This window comes from Salmo trutta, chromosome 12 (assembly GCF_901001165.1).
Source record: "Salmo trutta chromosome 12, fSalTru1.1, whole genome shotgun sequence".
Lineage (NCBI taxonomy): Eukaryota > Metazoa > Chordata > Actinopteri > Salmoniformes > Salmonidae > Salmo > Salmo trutta.
The window spans coordinates 25,403,387-25,423,845 of NC_042968.1; the positions used below are offsets into that span (position 1 = coordinate 25,403,387).

The 20,459-nt window shown below is 42.5% G+C and overlaps 1 protein-coding gene across 4 annotated transcripts in view; it reads left to right on the plus strand.

Moving 5' to 3' along the window:
• Positions 1-20,459, plus strand: part of LOC115203242 (tubby protein) — a 103,235-nt gene that overhangs the window by 52,069 nt on the left and 30,707 nt on the right. For all 4 annotated transcript variants that reach the window (XM_029767756.1, XM_029767758.1, XM_029767759.1 and 1 more), the window contains exon 2: positions 11,029-11,080. In XM_029767756.1, the coding sequence (XP_029623616.1) occupies positions 11,029-11,080 (52 nt within the window). The remainder of the gene's footprint in view (positions 1-11,028; positions 11,081-20,459) is intronic.

A 20,459-nucleotide genomic window follows, 5' to 3' on the forward strand; every position in this document is an offset into this window, starting at 1 on the left:
GAGAACGCAGTCCATACGCTGAAATGGTTAGGAAATGTAAATCTCTAGAGACCAGTACATTGCCGGGTTGCTATGGGTGTGTAAAATGGTTCTAGCTCTACATTAGATCAGCGTGACCGACAGTGTGAGCTGAAAGGTACGAAATTGTTAGAAACTCTGAAACCCGAAGAAGACTACAGAGGAACATTCAGTCTGCAGCTGTTTAAGTACTTTAGTCTAGTAAACTCGATCGAGAACCACCGGGTGGTACGTTGAAAGATCCATTCTAACGAACATTTCCTCTGGAAGATCCGTCCTCACAGACACCTGAAACCAAGAAGCTACGACTACAAAAGACATGGTGTTCTCTGGTGGACAACCAGAGACTTACACACCCTGAGACTTTCTGTCTAATTACTCGCCGTAGATGGATCGAGTGGTTTCAACAGAGAGACAGCAAAGACATACACAAGTAAATATGTACATTGCAATTCTTTTGAATGAGCGGCCGTTCATGTGCAAAGTATTCACATTTCCATGAGCATAGTTATCAGCTGTGTGTACGTTAGTGGAATTCCTTTGTCTCTCCCTTTCCCTCTCTTTTGAATCTGCAATTTTGTGTAACAAGCTGCCATATCGGTTTAGTCCACTAGGGACTTTTCATTGCATTGTGTAGTAATTAATGTGTAAGCTATCCTGTTTGTGTGTAATTCTGTGTGATTATTTAGTTACTTAGTAAATAAATAATTAAGCCAATTTGTATATCACTGATTCATCCTTTATGCTAGGGTTTGTGCAGACGGAAAATCCGAAAAGTATCAGTATAGTTTGTAGAAACATGTCAAACGATGTTTGTAATCAATCCTCAGGTTGTTTTTAGTCATAATAATCAATAATATTTAAACTGGAAAAAAGCTTCGTCAATATAAAAGGAAATCAAGAAAGGTGCGCTCTCGGTCGCCCGCATGAAAAACCTCTAGTACACTGCAGGGTCCACTCATTCAGAGTGGACTCCCTCATTTTTCAGAATACAACCCAGAAACAATTTCTAAAGACTGTTGACATCTAGTGGAAGCCATAGGAAGTGCAATTTGAGTCCTAAGTCATTGGAATCTGTATAGGCAGTCATTGGAAAACTACAAACATGAAAAAATCCCACTTCCAGGATGGACTTTTCTCAGGTTTTTGCCTGCCTTATCAGTTCTGTTATACTCACAGACATTATTTTAACAGTTTTGGAAACTTGAGTGTTTTCTATCCGAATCTATAGTCATATCCTAGCTTCTGGGCCTGAGTAGCAGGCAGTTTACTTTGGGCACGCTTTTCATCCGGATGTCAAAATACTGCCCCCTACCCTAGAGAAGTTAAATAACTTTTTCCGTGGTGCCCCTGATTACTACTTAATTAATTGTTATATGAATATTTTAATCACGTAAAAATTGAATGTGGTATGTAATCATTTTATAAAATAGCAGACACATTAATGATAGTCAAGACACGACAGGGGTATGCAAATTGGAGTGGGCCTAGGGTGTCTGGAATGATGGTGTTGATGTGTATCATGACCAGCCTTTCAAAGCACTTCATAATTACAGATATGAGTGCTACAGGGTGATAGTCATTTAGGTAGGTTACCTTTGAGCTCTTGGGGCTTTGCTTGGCTCATCGCGCTCTAGCGACTCCTTGTGGCGGGCCAGGCTGACCTCGGTCGTCAGTTGAATGGTGTTTCCTCTGACACATTGGTGCAGCTGGCTTCCGGGTTAAGTGGGCGGGTGTTAAGAAGCGCGGTTTGACAGGTCATGTTTCGGAGGACGCATGACTCGACCTTCGCCTCTCCCGAGCCCATTGGGGAGTTGCAGCGATGAGACAAGATCGCAATTGGATATCATGAAATTGGGGAGAAAAAAATAAATAAAAAAATAAATAATAATAATGTCTGTGAAGACACTTGCCCAGCTGGTCTGCGCATGCTTTGAGAATGCCCCCTGGGATTCCGTGATTTTTAACCTGTTTAAACATTTTACTCAGATTTGGTCACGGAAAGCGAGAACACAGTCATCTGGAGAAACGGGGTTTCATGCAAGGTACAGTGTTATATTCCTCAAAGCAAGCATAAAAGGCATTTAGATCATATGGGAGTTCCGCATCTCTGGGAAACTCATGGCTGGGTTTCCCTTTGTAATTTGTTATCATCTGCAAGCATGTTTGATGTCTCGCCGGAGGTCATAGTGGGCTTTCTTGAATGTGTCCATGTCCCGTTCCTTGTAAGCGGTAGGTCTGGCCTTTAGCCCAGCACGGATATTGCCGGTAATCCATGTTTTTTTTATTTGGAAACATACTTATAGTCACTGTGGGGACGACATGCTCTATGCACTTATTGATGAAGCATGTGACTATTGTGGTAAACTTCTCAATGCTATCACCATGCAATCATTTATCAGTTATTTTCCTACTCTGTACCCTGATAGACTGTTGGTGGTCGGAGCTCAAATGGAGGAGTGGGTATTAATCCTGCTTTAGAATTCATTGAGGCAAGGCGGGCCAGAAGGTCAAACGAACAACTAAAATTAACGAGTCACTCTGAGAAATGAATCATGACTTTCAAGTAAAAAGAGTAGTTCAAAAAGAACAAATCACTGCACATCACAAAACTCAAGATGATTGGTTTTGACCACTGGAAAGTTTTGCTTCGCTCCCGCTCAACACTATTTTAGTTCAGTGCAGTTTGAAAGCACTACTTGATTGTACCCTCTAAACACCAGTCTCAACATCAACAATGAAGAGGCGACTCCCGGATGCTGGCCTTCTAGGCAGAGTTGCAAAGAAAAAGCCATATCTCAGACTCGCCAATAAAAATAAAAAGATTAAGATGGGCAAAAGAACTCTGCCTCGAAGGCCAGCATCCCGGAGTCGCCTCTTCACTGTTGACGTTGAGACTGCTGTTTTGCAGGTACTATTTAATGAAGCTGCCAGTTGAAGACTTGTGAGGTGTCTGTTTCTCAAACGAAACACTAATGTACTTGTCCTCTTGCTCAGTTGTGCACCAGGCTTTCCACTCCTCTTTCTATTCTGGTTAGAGACCGTTTGCACTGTTCTGTGAAGGGAGTAGTACACAGCGTTGTACGAGATCATCAGTTTCTTGGCAATTTCTCGCATGGAATAGCCTTCATTTCTCAGAACAAGAATAGACTGACGAGTTTCAGAAGAAAGCTCTTTGTTTCTGGCCATTTTGAGCCTGTAATCGAACCCACAAATGCTGATGCTCCAGATACTCAACTAGTCTAAGAAGGCCAGTTTTATTGGTTCTTTAATTAGCACAACAGTTTTCAGCTGTGCTAACATAAATGCAAAATGGTTTTCTAATGATCAATTAGCTTTTGAAAATGATAAACTTGGATTAGCTAACACAACGTGCCATTGGAACACAGGAGTGATGGTTGCTGATAAAGGGCCTCTGTATGCCTATGTAGATATTCCATAAAAAAGGTGCCATTTCCAGCTACAATAGTCATTTACAACATTAACAATGTCTACACTGTATTTCTGATCAATTTAATGTTATTTTAATTGACCAAAAATGTGCTTTTCTTTCAAAAACAAGGACATTTCTAAGTGACCCCAAACTTTTAAACAGTAGTGTATATGTTATATATATATATGTGTGTGTGTGTGTGTGTGTGTGTGTGTGATGCATTTTATTTTGACTTTTTTGGGGTGAAGGGCCGCCACTGCTCATGAGCGCTACTTTCAGAACTACTGGCTAAAAATATACAAGTGTACTGGAGAATCTCTTTAGTTCAGAGCCAATCAGGGGCTAGCCACATTATAAACATAATTTTTACCAGGTTCCCACGAAGCAATTGTAATTGAAAATCCACCACAACATACCAGAGAGTTTCCTGAGTAGCAAAGGGTAGTAGCCTGTGTTTAATTTCATTGTGTATTAAAAACACAGTTAGAGATCATTGTGAGGGGATTTCACCAGTGGTTAGAAGGAGGAGTTGGGCTTCCCGGGAAAATGTCTGAGGTTGCAATAGTAACCAAGGGGGAGGTGCTTAACGAAGGGTCTGTTGTGGTCATTGGTGTGTGGTAGTATCTAATTGATGTTTCTTTGGTTTTGTCTTTCAAGAATGATGAAAGACTCACTGTATCTCTTATAATAACTGTAGTAGTTATGACTGGTTATTCATGTGAAAATATTTTGGACCTGTCTTTATAGTGTATTTATTGACCCACTTTTTTAATAACATAAAACTGAAGTACACATTCAATTCCAATGTTGTGTAGGTTACTGTATTATTGGTGTCGTAAAGTCTGCTGATATGAAAGTCTATTTAGGGAATATATATGGCACCGTTTTACTGTAATCCAATTGCATGGGGATTTTCTCACGCAGAATCTGTGTAAAATAATCTATAAAAAGCTCTGCTCATTTCCCCCAAAGTGTATTTTCTCCACTACTACCACCTTGGGAAGCAGCAGCCATTGTTTTGCTCTGTGTGACCGCTGCATGTCTCTCCCCATACATTGATAATGCATTCTGCTGATTATAGGCATTCTCGAGTCACAATCTAATCACAATCTTGTTCACCTAATACCTTTTTTGCACTATCGGTAAGTAAGCATTTCACTGTAATTGTTGTTGTATTCGGCGCACGTGACAAATAAACTTTGATTTGATCTGCCCGAATGGTTAATAATGTCACTGTTATTTATCAGTTAGCTTCTTTTTGGGTGAAATAAAGACTTATGCCTGCTCTCGACGACATTACTACTGCTGCTGTTGCTACTGCTGCTGCTGTTGCCTCCAAGAGCAGCCCCATTGCCATGGTTGCACTGCTTCCTCTGCTTCTATTGGCTCCTCGTTGCTATAAGTTACGGAGCTGGCTTGCCATGAATCTCATTGAGAGATTGCGTCAGGAGAACTGGCCTCCTATGATGGAGCAATAAAGGTAGTGATAGATCTGTGTGTACGTACACGTACTCATGTTGCTGCACACACAGACACACCATCATTAAACACACACGCTTGAGTGTCCTGTATTTGTATTTGGCAGGGTCTAGGGTTCCTAAACCCACTTATTAGAGGATTTATTCATCTGAGAGGAAGAGCAACCATAGGGATTGGTTCAATATGAGCATACCAGGAACAGCAGTTCAAAATATCTGTTATAACTTCAGTCAATCTAGGGAACTAATAAGTTCCTTTCATTAAATGAAATTTCCTCATAAAAAATAATAATTGAACATGTAATTTGCTTTTGTATCCTTAAGCATGCTCTTTTTGCTGTATAGTTTCTTGTTAAGCATGTTCATCGTTAAGTGCTTTATGACAAATTACTTTGTGAAGAGAACTCTTCAAAAAATGTTTCTTATATGTTTGCTATATGAAGATGTGATTACGATGAGTGATATAGCAGTAGTCAATGACATTAGTAATGTAGATAATAAAGGTGATATTGACGTTGTAGGCCTTGGTGTTAAAAGTAATAGACAGGATGACGTATTAGGTGACGCAGTGTCCTATTTAATAACTGTCCTCAGGGACAAGAGCCCTTAAACAACACACTACACTGACATGCTCAGGCACTGCCACAGAGTCACATTGCTTACCTGTGAGAGGTTGATATGGGAGGGGAGCTGAGGGGGAGCAATAGCGGAGAGCGGGTGTTCCTCTCAACTTGGAGGCCTGGCCAGCCTGTCATGGATGGTTTCTCAGAGCAATAAGCAGTTCCTTCCATCAGATGGAGCCTGCCTAGTGCCTTCCATGAAAAACGTATGTATGGGGCCTGGTGGCGAGGCCGGGCGAGACGAGGGGAGGCGACCCGGGGACTCAGCTGTACCTCTGTGGCCTCTCATTAATCCCATGTGAGCCAGCTCTGAGCCAGCCCAGTATATCAGATTCACTCTGGCTCCGGCAGGTCACAGCCAAACACACACAGCACTACACACAGCACTGCCAGGGAGGGACGTCAGGCCACCTGTACTGTACACAGAAGCTAACAATTATTTATATATATACAGTTGAAGTTGGAAGTTTACATAGACCTTAGCCAAATACATTTAAACTCAGTTTTTCACAATTCCTGACATTTAATCCTAGGAAAAATTCCCTGTCGAGGTCAGTTAGGATCACCACTTTATTTGAAGAATGTGAAATGTCAGAATAATAGTAGAGAGAATAATTTATTCCAGCTTTTATTTCTTTCATCACATTCTCAGTGGGTCAGAAGTTTACATACACTCAATTAGTATTTGGTAGCATTGCCTTTAAATTGTTTAATTTGAGTCAAATGTTTTGGGTAGCCTTCCACAAGCTTCCCACAATAAGTTGGGTGAATTTTGGCCCATTCCTCCTGACAGAGCTGGTGTAACTGAGTCAGGTTTGTTGGCCTCCTTGCTCGCACATGCTTTTTCAGTTCTGCCCACAAAGGTTCTACAGGATTGAGGTCAGGGCTTTGTGATGGCCACTCCAATACCTTGACTTTGTTGTCCTTAAGCCATTTTGTCACAACTTTGGAAGTATGCTTCGGGTCATTGTTCATTTGGAAGACACATTTGCGACCAAGCTTTAACTTTCTGACTGATGTCTTGAGATGTTGCTAGGGGTTGTGGGACGCTAGCGTCCCACCTGGCCAACATCCAGTCAAATTGCAGAGCGCCAAATTCAAAAACAGAAATACTCATTATAAAAATTCAGGAAACATACAAGTGTTATACATCAGTTTAAAGATTAACTTCTTGTTAATCCAACCACTGTGTCAGATTTCAAAAAGACTACGGCGAAAGCAAACCATGCGATTATCTGAGAACAGCACCCAGCAGACAAATCATTACAAACAGTAACCAGACAAGTAGACGAGTAACAAAAGTCAGAAATAGCGAAAAAATTAAACACTTACCTTTGATGATCTTCATATGGTTACACTCACAAAACTCCCAGTTACCCAATAAATGTTTGTTTTGTTCGATCAAGTCCCTCTTTATATCCAAAAACCTCAGTTTTGTTAGCGTGTTTCGTTCAGTAATCCAATGGAACAAAGCGCGTTCACAACAGACAGACGAAAAATCTAAAAAGTACCATAAAAGTTCATAGAAACATGTCAAACGATGTTTATAATCAATCCTCAGGTTGTTTTTGTCATAAATAATCGATCATATTTCAACCGGACAAAAGCTTCATCAATAGAAAAGGAAAAACAAGAAAGGCACGCTCCCGATCATGCGCTGGACTCATGTCTGGAAATTTCCACTGTCCTCTCATTGAAAGTGGTGTTTCTCCCTCATTTTTCTCCTCTCTCAAACAGAGAATTAGTGAACATAAAAGTTCAATCAGGAGAAACGACAGGGATTATCCAGTCGCAGTACACTATAATGACCTAAAGCATGACATTTCTACCTTTAGATTTTGTGGTATAGAGAAAGTCAAGATATCAGACAGGGGAGGTGATATTAATAATACTCTCAGCAAAAGAGAATGTTTTTGGATTTTCACCCTCCAGACATTATTTCCTAAAGGACTTAATGATGAAATGCCTATGCATGTTATGTTGTGAATTAAAATATGCTCCTATTTAAGATCACTTTGTTTTTTCCACATGATGTACCCAATGATTAATGAAAACTTGCTATGTCCTTGTTGTGATTTTATGGACGTGTTCGGTGCGTCTTGTCTATACACTTTTGTTATATTTGTGAAATACATATTGTTATGTTTGGTAGCACTTATTTATTTTTCCTTTGCCTCCAACTCCTTTCCATACGTGGAACGGATGTGGGTGGGGCTAGGTCTACATAGAGGTGCTGTTTTAGAAAATTCACAAAAGCTCTGACGAAGGCCGTGAGGCCGATACGTAAGCTTATTAAATATCAGTGATACTATCAAGAATAGTGTGCGGTTTCCTTTTTTCCTTCATCCTGTTTCAACTGTTGCCATGCACCTGCAACAAGATTGCTCAGATGTGCGAGTGCCTTTTTGAATTTCAGAGTAAAAGCCTGAAACAATGCCTAAAGACTGGCCACATGTAGTGGAAGCCATAGAGATCGTGAACTGGGTCATAAGTCTTTGTATGGTGGATAGGCTTTCAATGGAAAAACAGCCATTTCAAAATAAAAGCATTTTGTGGATGGATTTTCCTCAGGTTTTTGCCTGCTATACTCTGTTATACTCTGTTATACTCACATACATTATTTTAACAGTTTTGGAAACTTTAGAGTGTTTTCTATCCAAATCTACCTATTATATGCATATCCTAGCTTATGGGCTTGAGTAGCAGGCAGTTTACTTTGGGCACGCTTTCATCCAAAATTCAGAATGCTGCCCCCTACCTAAGGTGAGGTTAAGCCATTTTGTCACAACTTTGGAAGTATGCTTCGGGTCATTGTTCATTTGCAAGACCCATTTGCGACCAAGCTTTAACTTTCTGACTGATGTCTTGAGATGTTGCTTCAATATATCAACATAATTTTCCTGCCTCATGATGCCATCTATTTTGTGAAGTGCACCAGTCCCTCCTGCAGCAAAGCACCACCACAACATGATGCTGCCACCCCCGTGCGTCACGGTTGGGATTGTGTTCTTCAGCTTGCAAGCCTCCCCCTTTTTCCTCCAAACATAACGATGGTCATTATGGCCAAACAGTTCTGTTTTTGTTTCATCAGACCAGAGGACATTTCTACAAAAAGTATGATCTTTGTCCCCATGTGCAGTTACAAACCGTAGTCTGGCTTTTTTATGGCGGCTTTGGAGCAGTGGCTTCTTCCTTGATGAGCGGCCTTTCAGGTTATGTTGATATAGGACTCGACTCGTCTTACTGATACTTATAGATACTTTTGTACCTGTTTCCTCCAGCATCTTCACAAGGTCCTTTGCTGCTGTTCTGTGATTGATTTGCACTTTTCACACCAAAGAACGTTCATCTCTAGGAGACAGAATGCTTCTCCTTTCTGAGCGGTATGATGGCTGCGTGGTCCCATGGTGTTTATACTTGCGTACTATTGTTTGTACAGATGAACGTGGTACCTTCAGGCGTTTGGAAATTGCTCCCAAGGATGAACCAGACTTGTGGGGGTCTGAAATTCTTTTTTCTGAGGTCTTGGCTGATTTTCTTTTGATTTCCCCATGATATCAAGCAAAGAGGCACTGAGTTTGAAGGTAGGCCTTGAAATACATCCACAGGTACACCTCCAATTGAGTCAAATGATGTCAATTAACCTATCAGAAGCTTCTAAAGCCATTACGTAATTGTCTGGAATTTTCCAAGCTGTTTAAAGGCACAGTCAACTTAGTGTATGTTAACTTCTGACTTGAATTGTGATACAGTGAATAAGTGAAATAATCTGTCTGTAAACAATTGTTGGAAAAATGACTCGTGTCATGTACAAAGTAGATGTCCTAACAAACTATAGTTTGTTAACAAGAAATTTGTGGAGTGGTTGGAAAAACTCCAAACTAAGTGTATGTAAACCTCAACTGTACCTACTGTAAAAAAGTGCCTAACACTTTAAAGTACACAAAATGTAAATGTGGGCCACGTACTGTATTGTGCATACTAAGAGACACACGCATACGCATACTGTACATACACAGGCTTCTTGAATATAGTGCAAGTGCTTGCACAACAATCATACATCACCAATTTCTATGAAAATGTTCGATATTTAAACCGAGGAAAAAACAACATCAAGGACTTGGCAACAGAAATTGTGGAGTTGGCATGATTTCAGAGAAATGCCACTGAAAACCTGTACTATATTGAGTGTATTAGACAAGAGTGTATCAGGGAAAAAGATGTCCCTGTTATATTATATAAAATGTAATGTAAGGCATTTGATCTAATTGTTTTCTTCACGACGACAACCCTCATTGATTATTCATGTGATGCTGGTAGACAGCACAACATTCTAACTCTATTCTGTGGAGGGAACATCAAAATAGAATATCTGCTAAGACATCCCTCGGCACTGCAGGTAAAACACATAAAACACTCACTAGGCACTTCACCAGCACTGTGTTTCCAATAGGGACAGCATTAATGCAACACTGTTGGGGGGTCAATGGGTACTGTTCAGACTACGTTGTTATTGACATCAACGGGGGTGGGTGGGGGCGCGAAGAGTGGAGGTGTCTAATGCACATTCTAGCTTACCACTGATGCATATCAATTAACATATCTTCTCTATCGTAATGCGGTAGTTGACCCTCATTGTAACAGCTCTGTTTATGTCATTATCTACCTGTCTGAAACACATTCACACACTTGATTGCTGACTGTCGCTAGTGAGTGTTTTTCTGTGTGTATTTCAGAAAGGGAGATGTAGTGTGTATGTAGCACACACACTAACCACAAACACACACATTATTGAACCCCCTTGGCTCTGCTCCATCTACCCCCCCAGCTGAAGGAAGCACTGTTCTCCTTCACCTGACCTTCAGCCTCTTATTATCTTTAATTAAGAACCCTTTCGTTTAAATGGTCTGGGCAATGCCAAGCAACACAGAGTGAATGTGCAATCGGAGTGTGTCATTGCTGATTTCGAGGTTGCGTGTGTTTGGGTGTGGGAGGGATGGGAAAGATGGCGACTGGCTGAGTGTTACCATTGCCTTTATAGTCCTATCACACAGGATAAAGATGTTAGATCATCGTCCAATCGTGACTATGAATTCCCTAGCACTTAATATCCATGCTGTTTTGACTGATCTCTGTATGATGTCATTCTACACGTTTTGTAATTTAATCGTAAGAGTTATGTGTCGCTCCCTAGAGAACATATCGGAGGCTACATGACATGTCACTCCCAATAACTACTGTGTCTCCTCCAGTGACATACACTGCATTTTCAAAGATCACCTGCTGTTTTCTGCTTCACAGGAAAGCTGCTATTTCCCATCATTTCCAAGTGGTTCTCGCAGTGTATCAAACAGGAGAGGCAACTAATGTTTTTCCTATCTGGAGTGTGTGTGTGTTTGTTCTGTACAATGTCAAAGAAATGGAAAGAGCTTTTGTTTTAACCCTCTCTCTCTTTGTTTCTCTCTCTTGCTCTCTGCAGTACCTTGGACGATGAGGGCAGCAACCTCCGCCAACAGAAGCTAGACAGACAGGTAGGTCTCCCATGTCCCTGTACTGTACCAGAGCAGCTCAGCCACTTACTGATATGAACCTCCTCTGTTGTTCCTTGGCTGGTAGAGGAGACTGTAGTGTGAGGAAAAGAGAGGAAGAATATACTCAGCAGGGTTGCACTATATTTGATCAATTACTGTGAACTAGAAAGTTCACACACCTGGTTTTCATGGTAGAAAATAATTCCATCCCTGATTATTAGGCAGGGATGAAAGCCAGCTAAAGCTAATCTGGCTAATTGTTTTTAGGAGATGTCATCAGTGTTATACCTACGCAATAATACCTGAGGAGGTGTGGTATACAGCCATTATCCATTGTATATTGGCCATATACCACAAACCCCCGAGGTGCCTTATTGCTATTATATGATCACTCGGCTACACAGCTGATGCCTGCTGGACTGTTCATTAACACGGTACTTCATTTTGTTTATCTGTTGGCCCCAGCCTCGAACTCAGGCCCGGTGTGTAGCTAACTGACCCTCTCTGCCCATTCATCGCCGTTTACCCATTGTTGTCTTACCTGTTGTCTTAGCTCTCCCAATCAACACCTGTGATTGCTTTATGCATCTCTCTAATGTCAATATGCCTTGTATACTGTTGTTTAGGGTAGCTCTCATTATTTTATTTTACTGCGGAGCCCCTAGTCCCGCTCAACATGCCTCAGATAGCTCCGTTGTCCCACCCCCCACACATGCGGAGACCGCACCTAGCTTAACTGGCGCCTCCAGAGATGCCACCTCTCTCATCGTCACTCAATGCCTAGGTTTACCTCTACTGTGCTCGCACCCTACCATACCCTTGTCTGTACATTATGCCCTGAATCTATCCTACCACGCCCAGAAATCGTCTCCTTTTATTCTCTGTTCCCAACGCACTAGACGACCAGTTCTTATAGCCTTTAGCCGTACCCTCATCCTACTCCTCCTCTGTTCCTCCGGTGATGTAGAGGTTAACCCAGGCCCTGTTTGTCCCCAGGCCCTCTCATGTGTTGACTTTTGTAACCGTAATAGCCTTGGGTTCATGCATGTTAACATCAGAAGCCTCCTCCCTAAGTTTGTTTTATTCTCTGCTTTAGCACACTACTTCAACCCTGATGTCCTAACCGTATCTGAATCCTGGCTTAGGAAGGCCACCAAAAATTCTGAAATTTCCATCCCCAATTACAACATTTTCCGTCAAGATAGAACTGCTAAAGGGGGCGGAGTTGCAATCTACTGTAGAGATAGCCTGCAGAGTTCTGTCATAATATCCAGGTATGTGCCCAAACAGTTCGAGCTTCTACTTTTAAAAATCCATCTCCCCAGAAATAAGTCCCTCACTGTTGCCGCTTGTTATAGACCCCCTCAGCTCCCAGCTGTGCCCTGGACACCATATGTGAATTGATTGCCCCCCATCTATCATCATAGTTGTACTGTTAGGTAACCTAAACCGGGATATGCTTAACACCCCGGCCGTCCTACAATCTAAGCTAGATCCCCCTCAATCTCACACAAATTATCAAGGAACCTACCAGGTACAACCCCAAATCCGTAAACATGGGCGCCCTCATAGATATCAACCTGACCAACTTGCCCTCTAAATACACCTTTGCCGTTTTCAACCAGGATCTCAGCGATCACTGCCTCATTGCCTGCGACCGTTATGGGTCCGCGGTCAAACGACCACCTCTCACCACTGTCAAACGCTCCCTAAAACACTTCTGCGAACAGGCCTTTCTAATCGACCTGGCCCGGGTATCCTGGAAGGATATTGACCTCATCCCGTCAGTAGAGGGTGCCTGGTTGTTCTTTTAAAAGTGCTTTCCTCATCTTAAATAAAAATGTACACATTTTTATTTAAAAAAAAATATTTACAAAAATAAGCATGCCCCTTTCAAAAAAGGTAGAACTAAGAACCTATATAGCCCTTGGTTCACTCCAGACTTGACTGTTCTTGACCAGCACAAAAACATCCTGTGGCGTACTGCACTAGCATCGAATAGTCCCCGCGATATGCAACTTTTCAGGGAAGTCAGGAACCAATATAGAGTCAGTTAGGAAAGCAAAGGCTAGCTTTTTCAAACAGAAATTTGCATCCTGCAGCACTAACTTAAAAAATATTTGGGACAGTGTAAAGTCCATGGAGAATAAGAGCACCTCCTCCCAGCTGCCCACTGCACTGAGGGTAGGAAACACTGTCACCACCGATAAATCCATGATGATCGAGAATTTTAATAAGCATTTCTCTACGGCTGGCCATGCTTTCCACCTGGCTACCACAACCCCGGTCAACAGCTCTGCACCCCCCCGCAGCAACTGGCCCAAGCCCCCCCCCCCCCCCCCCCCCCCCCCCCCCCTCCTCCCCCCGATACAGCATTGTATTCGGCGCACGTGACAAACTTTGATTTGATGTTCTGATAGAGCTGCAAAATCTGGATCCCTACAAATCAGCTGGGCAAGACAATCTGGACCCTCTCTTCTTAAAATTATCTGCCGCCATTGTTGCAACCCCTATTACTTATCTTTTCAACCTCTCTTTCGTATCGTCTGAGATTTCTAAAGATTGTAAAGCGGCCTCGGTCATCCCCCTCTTCAAAGGGGGAGACACTCTAGACCCAAACTGTTACAGACCTATATCCATCCTGCCCTGCCTTTCTAAAGTCTTCGAAAGCCAAGTTAACAAACAGATCACCGACCATTTCGAATCCCACCGTACCTTCTCTGCTATGCAATCCGGTTTCCGAGTTGGTCACGGGTGCACATCAGTCACGCTCAAGGTCCTAAACGATATCATAACCGCCATCGATAAAAGACAGTACTGTGCAGCCGTCTTCATCGACCTGGCCAAGGCTTTCGACTCTGTCAGTCACTGTATTCTTATCGGCAGACTCAACAGCCTTGGTTTCTCTAATGACTGGTTCACTAACTACTTCTCAGAGTTCAGTGTGTCAAATCGGAGGGCCTGTTGTCCAGACCTCTGGCAGTCTCTATGGGGGTGCCACAGGGTTACATTCTCAGGCCGACTCTTTTTTTCTGTATATATCAATGATGGCGCTCTTGCTACGGGTGGTTCTCTGATCCACCTCTACGCAGACGACACCCTTCTGTATACATCTGGCCCTTCTTTGGACACTGTGTTAACAAACCTACAAACGAGCTTCAATGCCATACAACACTCCTTTCGTGGCCTCCAACTGCTCTTAAATGCTAGTAAAACTAAATGCATGCTCTTCAACCGATCGCTGCCTGCACCCGCCCGCCTGACTAGCGTCATTACTCTGGACGGTTCTGACTTAGAATATGTGGACAACTATAAATACCTAGGTGTCTGGCTAGACTGTAAACTCTCCTTCCAGACTCATATTAAGCATCTCCAATCCAAAATGAAATCTAGAATCAGCTTCCTATTTTGCAACAAAGCCTCCACTCATGCTGCCAAACATACCCTCGTAAAACTGACTATCCTACCGATCCTTGACTTCGGCGATGTCATTTACAAAATAGCCTCCAACACTCTACTCAGCAAATTGGATGCAGTCTATTGCAGTGCCATCCGTTTTGTCACCAAAGCCCCATTACAACCCAACACTGCGACCTGTATGCTCTCGTTGGCTGGTCCTCGCTACATATTTGTCGTCAAACCCACTGGCTCCAGGTCATCTATAAGTCTTTGCTAGGTAAAGCTCCGCCTTATCTCAGCGCACTGGTCACCATAGCAACACCCACCCGTAGCACGCACTCCAGCAGGTATATTTCACTGGTCATCCCCAAAGCCAACACTTCCTTTGGCTGCCTTTCCTTACATTTCTCTGCTGCCAATGAATCGAACGAATTGCAAAAATCACTGAAGCTGGAGACTTCTCTCCCTCACTAACTTTAAACGTCAGCTGTCAGAGCAGCTTACCAATCGCTGCAGCTGTACACAGCCCATCTGTAAATATCCCATCCAACCAACTACTTACCTCACCCCATATTTGTTTTTGTGCTCTTTTGCACACCAGTATTTCTACTTGCACATCCTCATCTGCACATCTATCACTCCAGTGTTAATTGTTAAATTGTACTTACTTCGCCACTATGGCCTATTTATTGCCTTACCTCCTTACTTCATTTGCACATACTGTATACAGATTTTCTTTTGTGTTATTGACTGTATGTTTGTTTATCCCATGTGTAACTCTGTGTGTTGTTTTTGTCACACTGCTTTGCTTTTTCTTGGCCAGGTCGCTGTTGTAAATGAGAACTTGTTCTTAACTGGCTGACCTGATTAAATAAAGGTGAAATAAAAATTGAAAATTAAAAAAACTGGTTACCAACATAATTAGAACAGTAAAAAGTATTTTTTTGTCATACCCGTGGTATAGGGTGTGGTATAGTACGGCCATCAGCCAATTAGCATTCAGGGCTCAAACCACCCAGTTTATAATGTGTAATAATGCGCTATCAGAAGTGTAACCATGCCGATCAGCCTTTGCCACTTCTGTGCTGTCCATGATACATGATAAAGATGTTTAGCAAAGTGTTGTCTCAGACCTGACCAGCGTAGAAAATGGCTGACACTCTCAAGAGACTCATCAATTAGCATATTTTCATCGGCCTTGTGTAATTCCATCAAGATACTGGGTTACATCAGCAATCTCTCCCTGGGTTACATCAGCAACCTCTCCCTACACATTACATTTATTGCATTTCCTGAAATGTAGGAACAAATTGCAGGAGATTATTGTTCAAATTATGATTTGAGGCTAATCGTAGTGGATTAAAGGAATAGACAGAGGATTATGGTTTATGGTACTACCTTAACATAAACCAAATCAACAGAGAGACCTTCAAGCATTTACAGTGCCTTTTTATTTGGATTTCATGTAATGGACATGCACAAAATAGTCCAAATTGGTGAAGTGAAATGAAAAAAGTAATTTGTTTCAAAGAATTCTAAAAAATACAAAACGGAAAAGTGGTGCGTGCATATGTATTCCCCCCCTTTGCTATGAAGCCCCTAAATAAGATCTAGTGCAACCAATTACCTTCAGAAGTCACATAATTAGTTAGATTGCACACAGGTGGACTTTATTTAAGTGTCACAGGATCTCAGTGTATATATATACCTGTTCTGAAAGGCCCCAGAGTCTGTAACACCATTAAGCAAGTGGCACCGCCAAGCAAGCGGCACCATGAAGACCAAGGAGCTCTCCAAACAGGTCAGGGACAAAGTTGTGGAGAAGTACAGATCAGGATTGGGTTATAAAAAAATATCAGAAACTTTGAACATCCCACGGAGCACCAATAAATCCATTATTAAAAAATGGAAAGAATATGGCACCACAACAAACCTGCCAAGAGAGGACCACCCACCAAAACTCACGGACCAGGCAAGGAGGGCATTAATCATAGAGGAAACAAAGAGACCAAAAATAACCCTGAAGGAGCTGCAAAGCTCCACAGCGGAGATTGGAGTATCTGTCCATAGGACCACTTTAAGCCTTACACAGATATAGAGTGACAATGACACATTCTTTGTTGCTTTGTACTCCAGCACTTTGGATTTGAAATGATACAATGACTATGAGGTTAAACTGCAGACGGTCAGCATGAATTTGAGGGTATTTTCATCCATCTCGTGTGAACCGTTTAGAAATTACAGCACATTTTGTACATTATTGGGACAAATTCACATATGTGCATTAAAGTAGTAAAACATTAAGTATTTTGTCCCATTTTCATAGCCTACAATGACTACATCAAAATTGTGATGCTACACATTTTTTGGATGCATTTGCTGTTTGTTTTGGTTTTGTTTCAGATTATTTTGTGCCCAATAGAAATGAATGGTAAATAATGTATTGTGTCATTTTGGAGTCACTTTTATTGTAAATAAGAATAGACTATGTTTCTAAACACCTCTACATTAATGTGGATGCTACCATGATTGCGGCTAATCCTGAATGAATCATGAAAAACAGATGCACAAATTGTGCGTCTAACTTTCTCACTCATCATTATTCACGATTCATTCAGGTCTCAATACTTTTGGTCACCTAAAATGGGGGGACTATGTACAAAAAGTTATGTAATTTCTAAACGGTTCATCCGATATGGATGCAAATACCCTCAAATTAAAGCTAACAGTCTGCACTTTAACCTCATAGTCATTGTGCTGGAGTACAGAGCCAGAACAACAACACAATTGTCACTGTACCAATACTTTTGGAGCTCACTGTATATCAAATTATATTTCTGTTTGTGGATTAATTTACTTATGCAAGATGTCTTTTATGACGTTTTTGCGCTGAAGACCATTGTGCTACACTTTTACCCATTTTAACACCATTCAAAAAGTTAAAACAACTTCCTGGAAACTACGCATCACTTTCATACCGTATAGAGTGAAGATGGCGTCAAAGAACATGGCTGACATTTTACATTCTCCCAACCAATTGTGCTGTTTTGTTTGTTTTTTTGCATTTTGTGTCAATTATTTTTTTAACTTATTGTGTACATAATGTTGCTGCTACCGTCTCTTATGACCGAAAATAACTTCTGGACATCAGAACAGCGATTACTCACCGCGGACTGGAAAAAACGTTTTCCTTTAACGAGTCCGACGAGAAGGATATCCTGCTTTCACTGGAACAGGCCCAGATCCTCGCCTTTTGCGTGAAGAAAAGATGCAGGAAAAGGGGCCGCAGATCGGCATCCTTTTGAAGATCCGTAGGCGAGCGAGTAAACTCCCACTGCCATCCGGGTGTGTTTATTTGTCAGTAACAGCTGGTGCATAATGTCTAATATTAAAAAAGTCTCGAGGTATTGCTCGCCTGAGGTAGGTTACCTTATGATAAGCTGTAGACCACACTATCTAACAAGAGAGTTCTCATCTATATTATTCCTAGCTGTCTATTAACCACCACAGATCGAAGCTGGCACTAAGACCGTTCTCAACCAACTCTATAAGGCCATAAGCAAAGAAGAAAATGCTCACCCAGAAGCGGCGCTCTTAGTGGCCGGCAACTTTAATGCACGCATACTTAAATCAATTTTACACCATTTTTTACCAGCATGTCACATGTGCAACCAGAGAAGAAAAAAATCCTAGACCACCTTTACTCCACACACAGGGATGCATACAAAGCTCTCCCCCGCCCTCCATTTGGCAAATCTGACCATAATTCTATCCTCCTGATTCCTGCTTACAAGCTAAAACTAAAGCAGGAAGAACCAGTGACTCGCTCAATACGGAAGTGGTCAGATTACGCGGATGCTACACTACAGGACTGTTTTGCTAGCACAGACTGGAATATGTTCCGGGATTCATCCAATGGCATTGAGGAGTACACCACCTCAGTCATCGGCTTCATCAATAAGTGCATCGACGATGTCATACCCACAGTGACTGTACGTACATATCCCAACCAGAAGCCATGGATTACAGGCAACATCCGTTTCGAGCGAAAGGCTAGAGCTTCCACATTCAAGGAGCGGGAGACTAATCCGGACGCTTATGAGAAATCCCGCTATTCCCTCAGACGAACAATCAATCAAGCAAACGCGTCAATACAGGATTAAGATTGAATCCTACTACACCGGCTCTGACGCTCGTCGGATGTGGCAGGGCTTGAAAACTATTACGGACTACAAAGGGAAACCCAGACGCGAGCCGCCTAGTGATGTGAGCCTACCAGATGAGCTAAATGCCTTTTTATGCTCGCTTCGAGGCAAGCAACACTGAAGCATGCACGAGAGCACCAGCTCTAGATGACTGTGTGATAACGCTATCGGTAGTCGATGTGAACAAAACTTTAAACAGGTCAACATTTTCAAAGCCGCTGGGCCAGACGGATTACCAGGATGTGTCTTCAAAGTATGCGCGGACCAACTGGCAAGTGTCTTCGCTGACATTTTCAACCTCTCCCTGACCAAGTCTGTAATACCTACATGTTTCAAGCAGACCACGTGCCCAAGGAAGCGAAGGTAACCTACCTAAATGATTACCGCCCCGTGGCACTCACGTCGGTAGCCATGAAGTGCTTTGAAAGGCTGATCATGGCTCACATCAACAGCATCCTCCCGGACACCCTAGACCCACTCCAATTTGCATACCGCCCCAACAGATCCACAGAGGATGCAATCTCTATTGCACTCCACACTGCCCTTTCTCACCTGGTCAAAAGGAACACCTATGTGAGAATGCTGTTCATTGACTACAGCTCAGAGTTCAACACCATAGTGCCCACAAAGCTCTTCAATAAGCTAAGGACCCTGAAACTTAACACCTCCCTTCTGCAACTGGATCCTGGACTTCTTGACGGGCCGCCCCCAGGTGGTAAGAGTAGGCAACAACACATCTGCCACGCTGATCCTTAACACTGGGGCCCCTCAGGGGTGTGTACTTAATCCCCTCCTGTACTCCCTGTTCACCCACGACTGCATGGCCAAACACGACTCCAACACAATCATTAAGTTTGCTGATGACACAACAGTGGTAGGCCTATAGGACGGCATATAGGGAGGTCAGAGACCTGGCAGTGTGGTGCCAGGACAACAACCTCTCCCTCAATGTGAGCAAGACTAAGGAGCTGATCGTGGACTACAGGAAAAAGCGGGCCGAACAGGCCCCCATTAACATCAACGGGGCTGTAGTGGAGCGGGTCGAGAGTTTCAAGTTCCTTCGTGTCCACATCACCAACAAACTATCATGGTCCAAACATACCAAGACAGTCGTGAAGAGGGAAAGACAAAACCTTTTCCCCCTCAGAAGACTGAAACGATTTGGCATGCACCATTGAGAGCATCCTGACCGGTTGCATCACCGCCTGGTATGGCAACTGCTCGGCATCTGACCGTAAGGCACTCCAGAGGGTAGTGTGAACGGCCCAGTACATCACTGGGGCCAAGCTTCCTGCCATCCAGGACCTATATAATAGGCGGTGTCAGAGGAATGCCCATAAAATTGTCAGAGACTCCAGTCACCCAAGTTATAGACTGTTTTCTTTGCTACTGCACGGCAAGTGGTACAGGGCGCCAAGTCTAGGACCAAGAGGCTCCTCAACAACTTCTACCCCCAAGCCATAAGACTGCTGAACAATTAGTAAAATTGCCACTGGACAATTTACATTGACCCCTCACGCTACTCGCTGCTTATTATCTATGCATAGTCACTTCACCCCCACCTACATGCACAACTTACCTCAACTAACATGTACCCCTGTGCACTGACTCGGTACCAGTGCCCCCTGTATATAGCCTCGTTATTCTTATTGTGTTACTTTTTTATTATTACTTTTTATTTTAGTCTACTTGGTAAATATTTTCTTAACTCTTCTTGAATTGCACTGTTGATTTAAGGGCTTGTAAGTAAGCATTTCACGGTAAAGTCTACACTT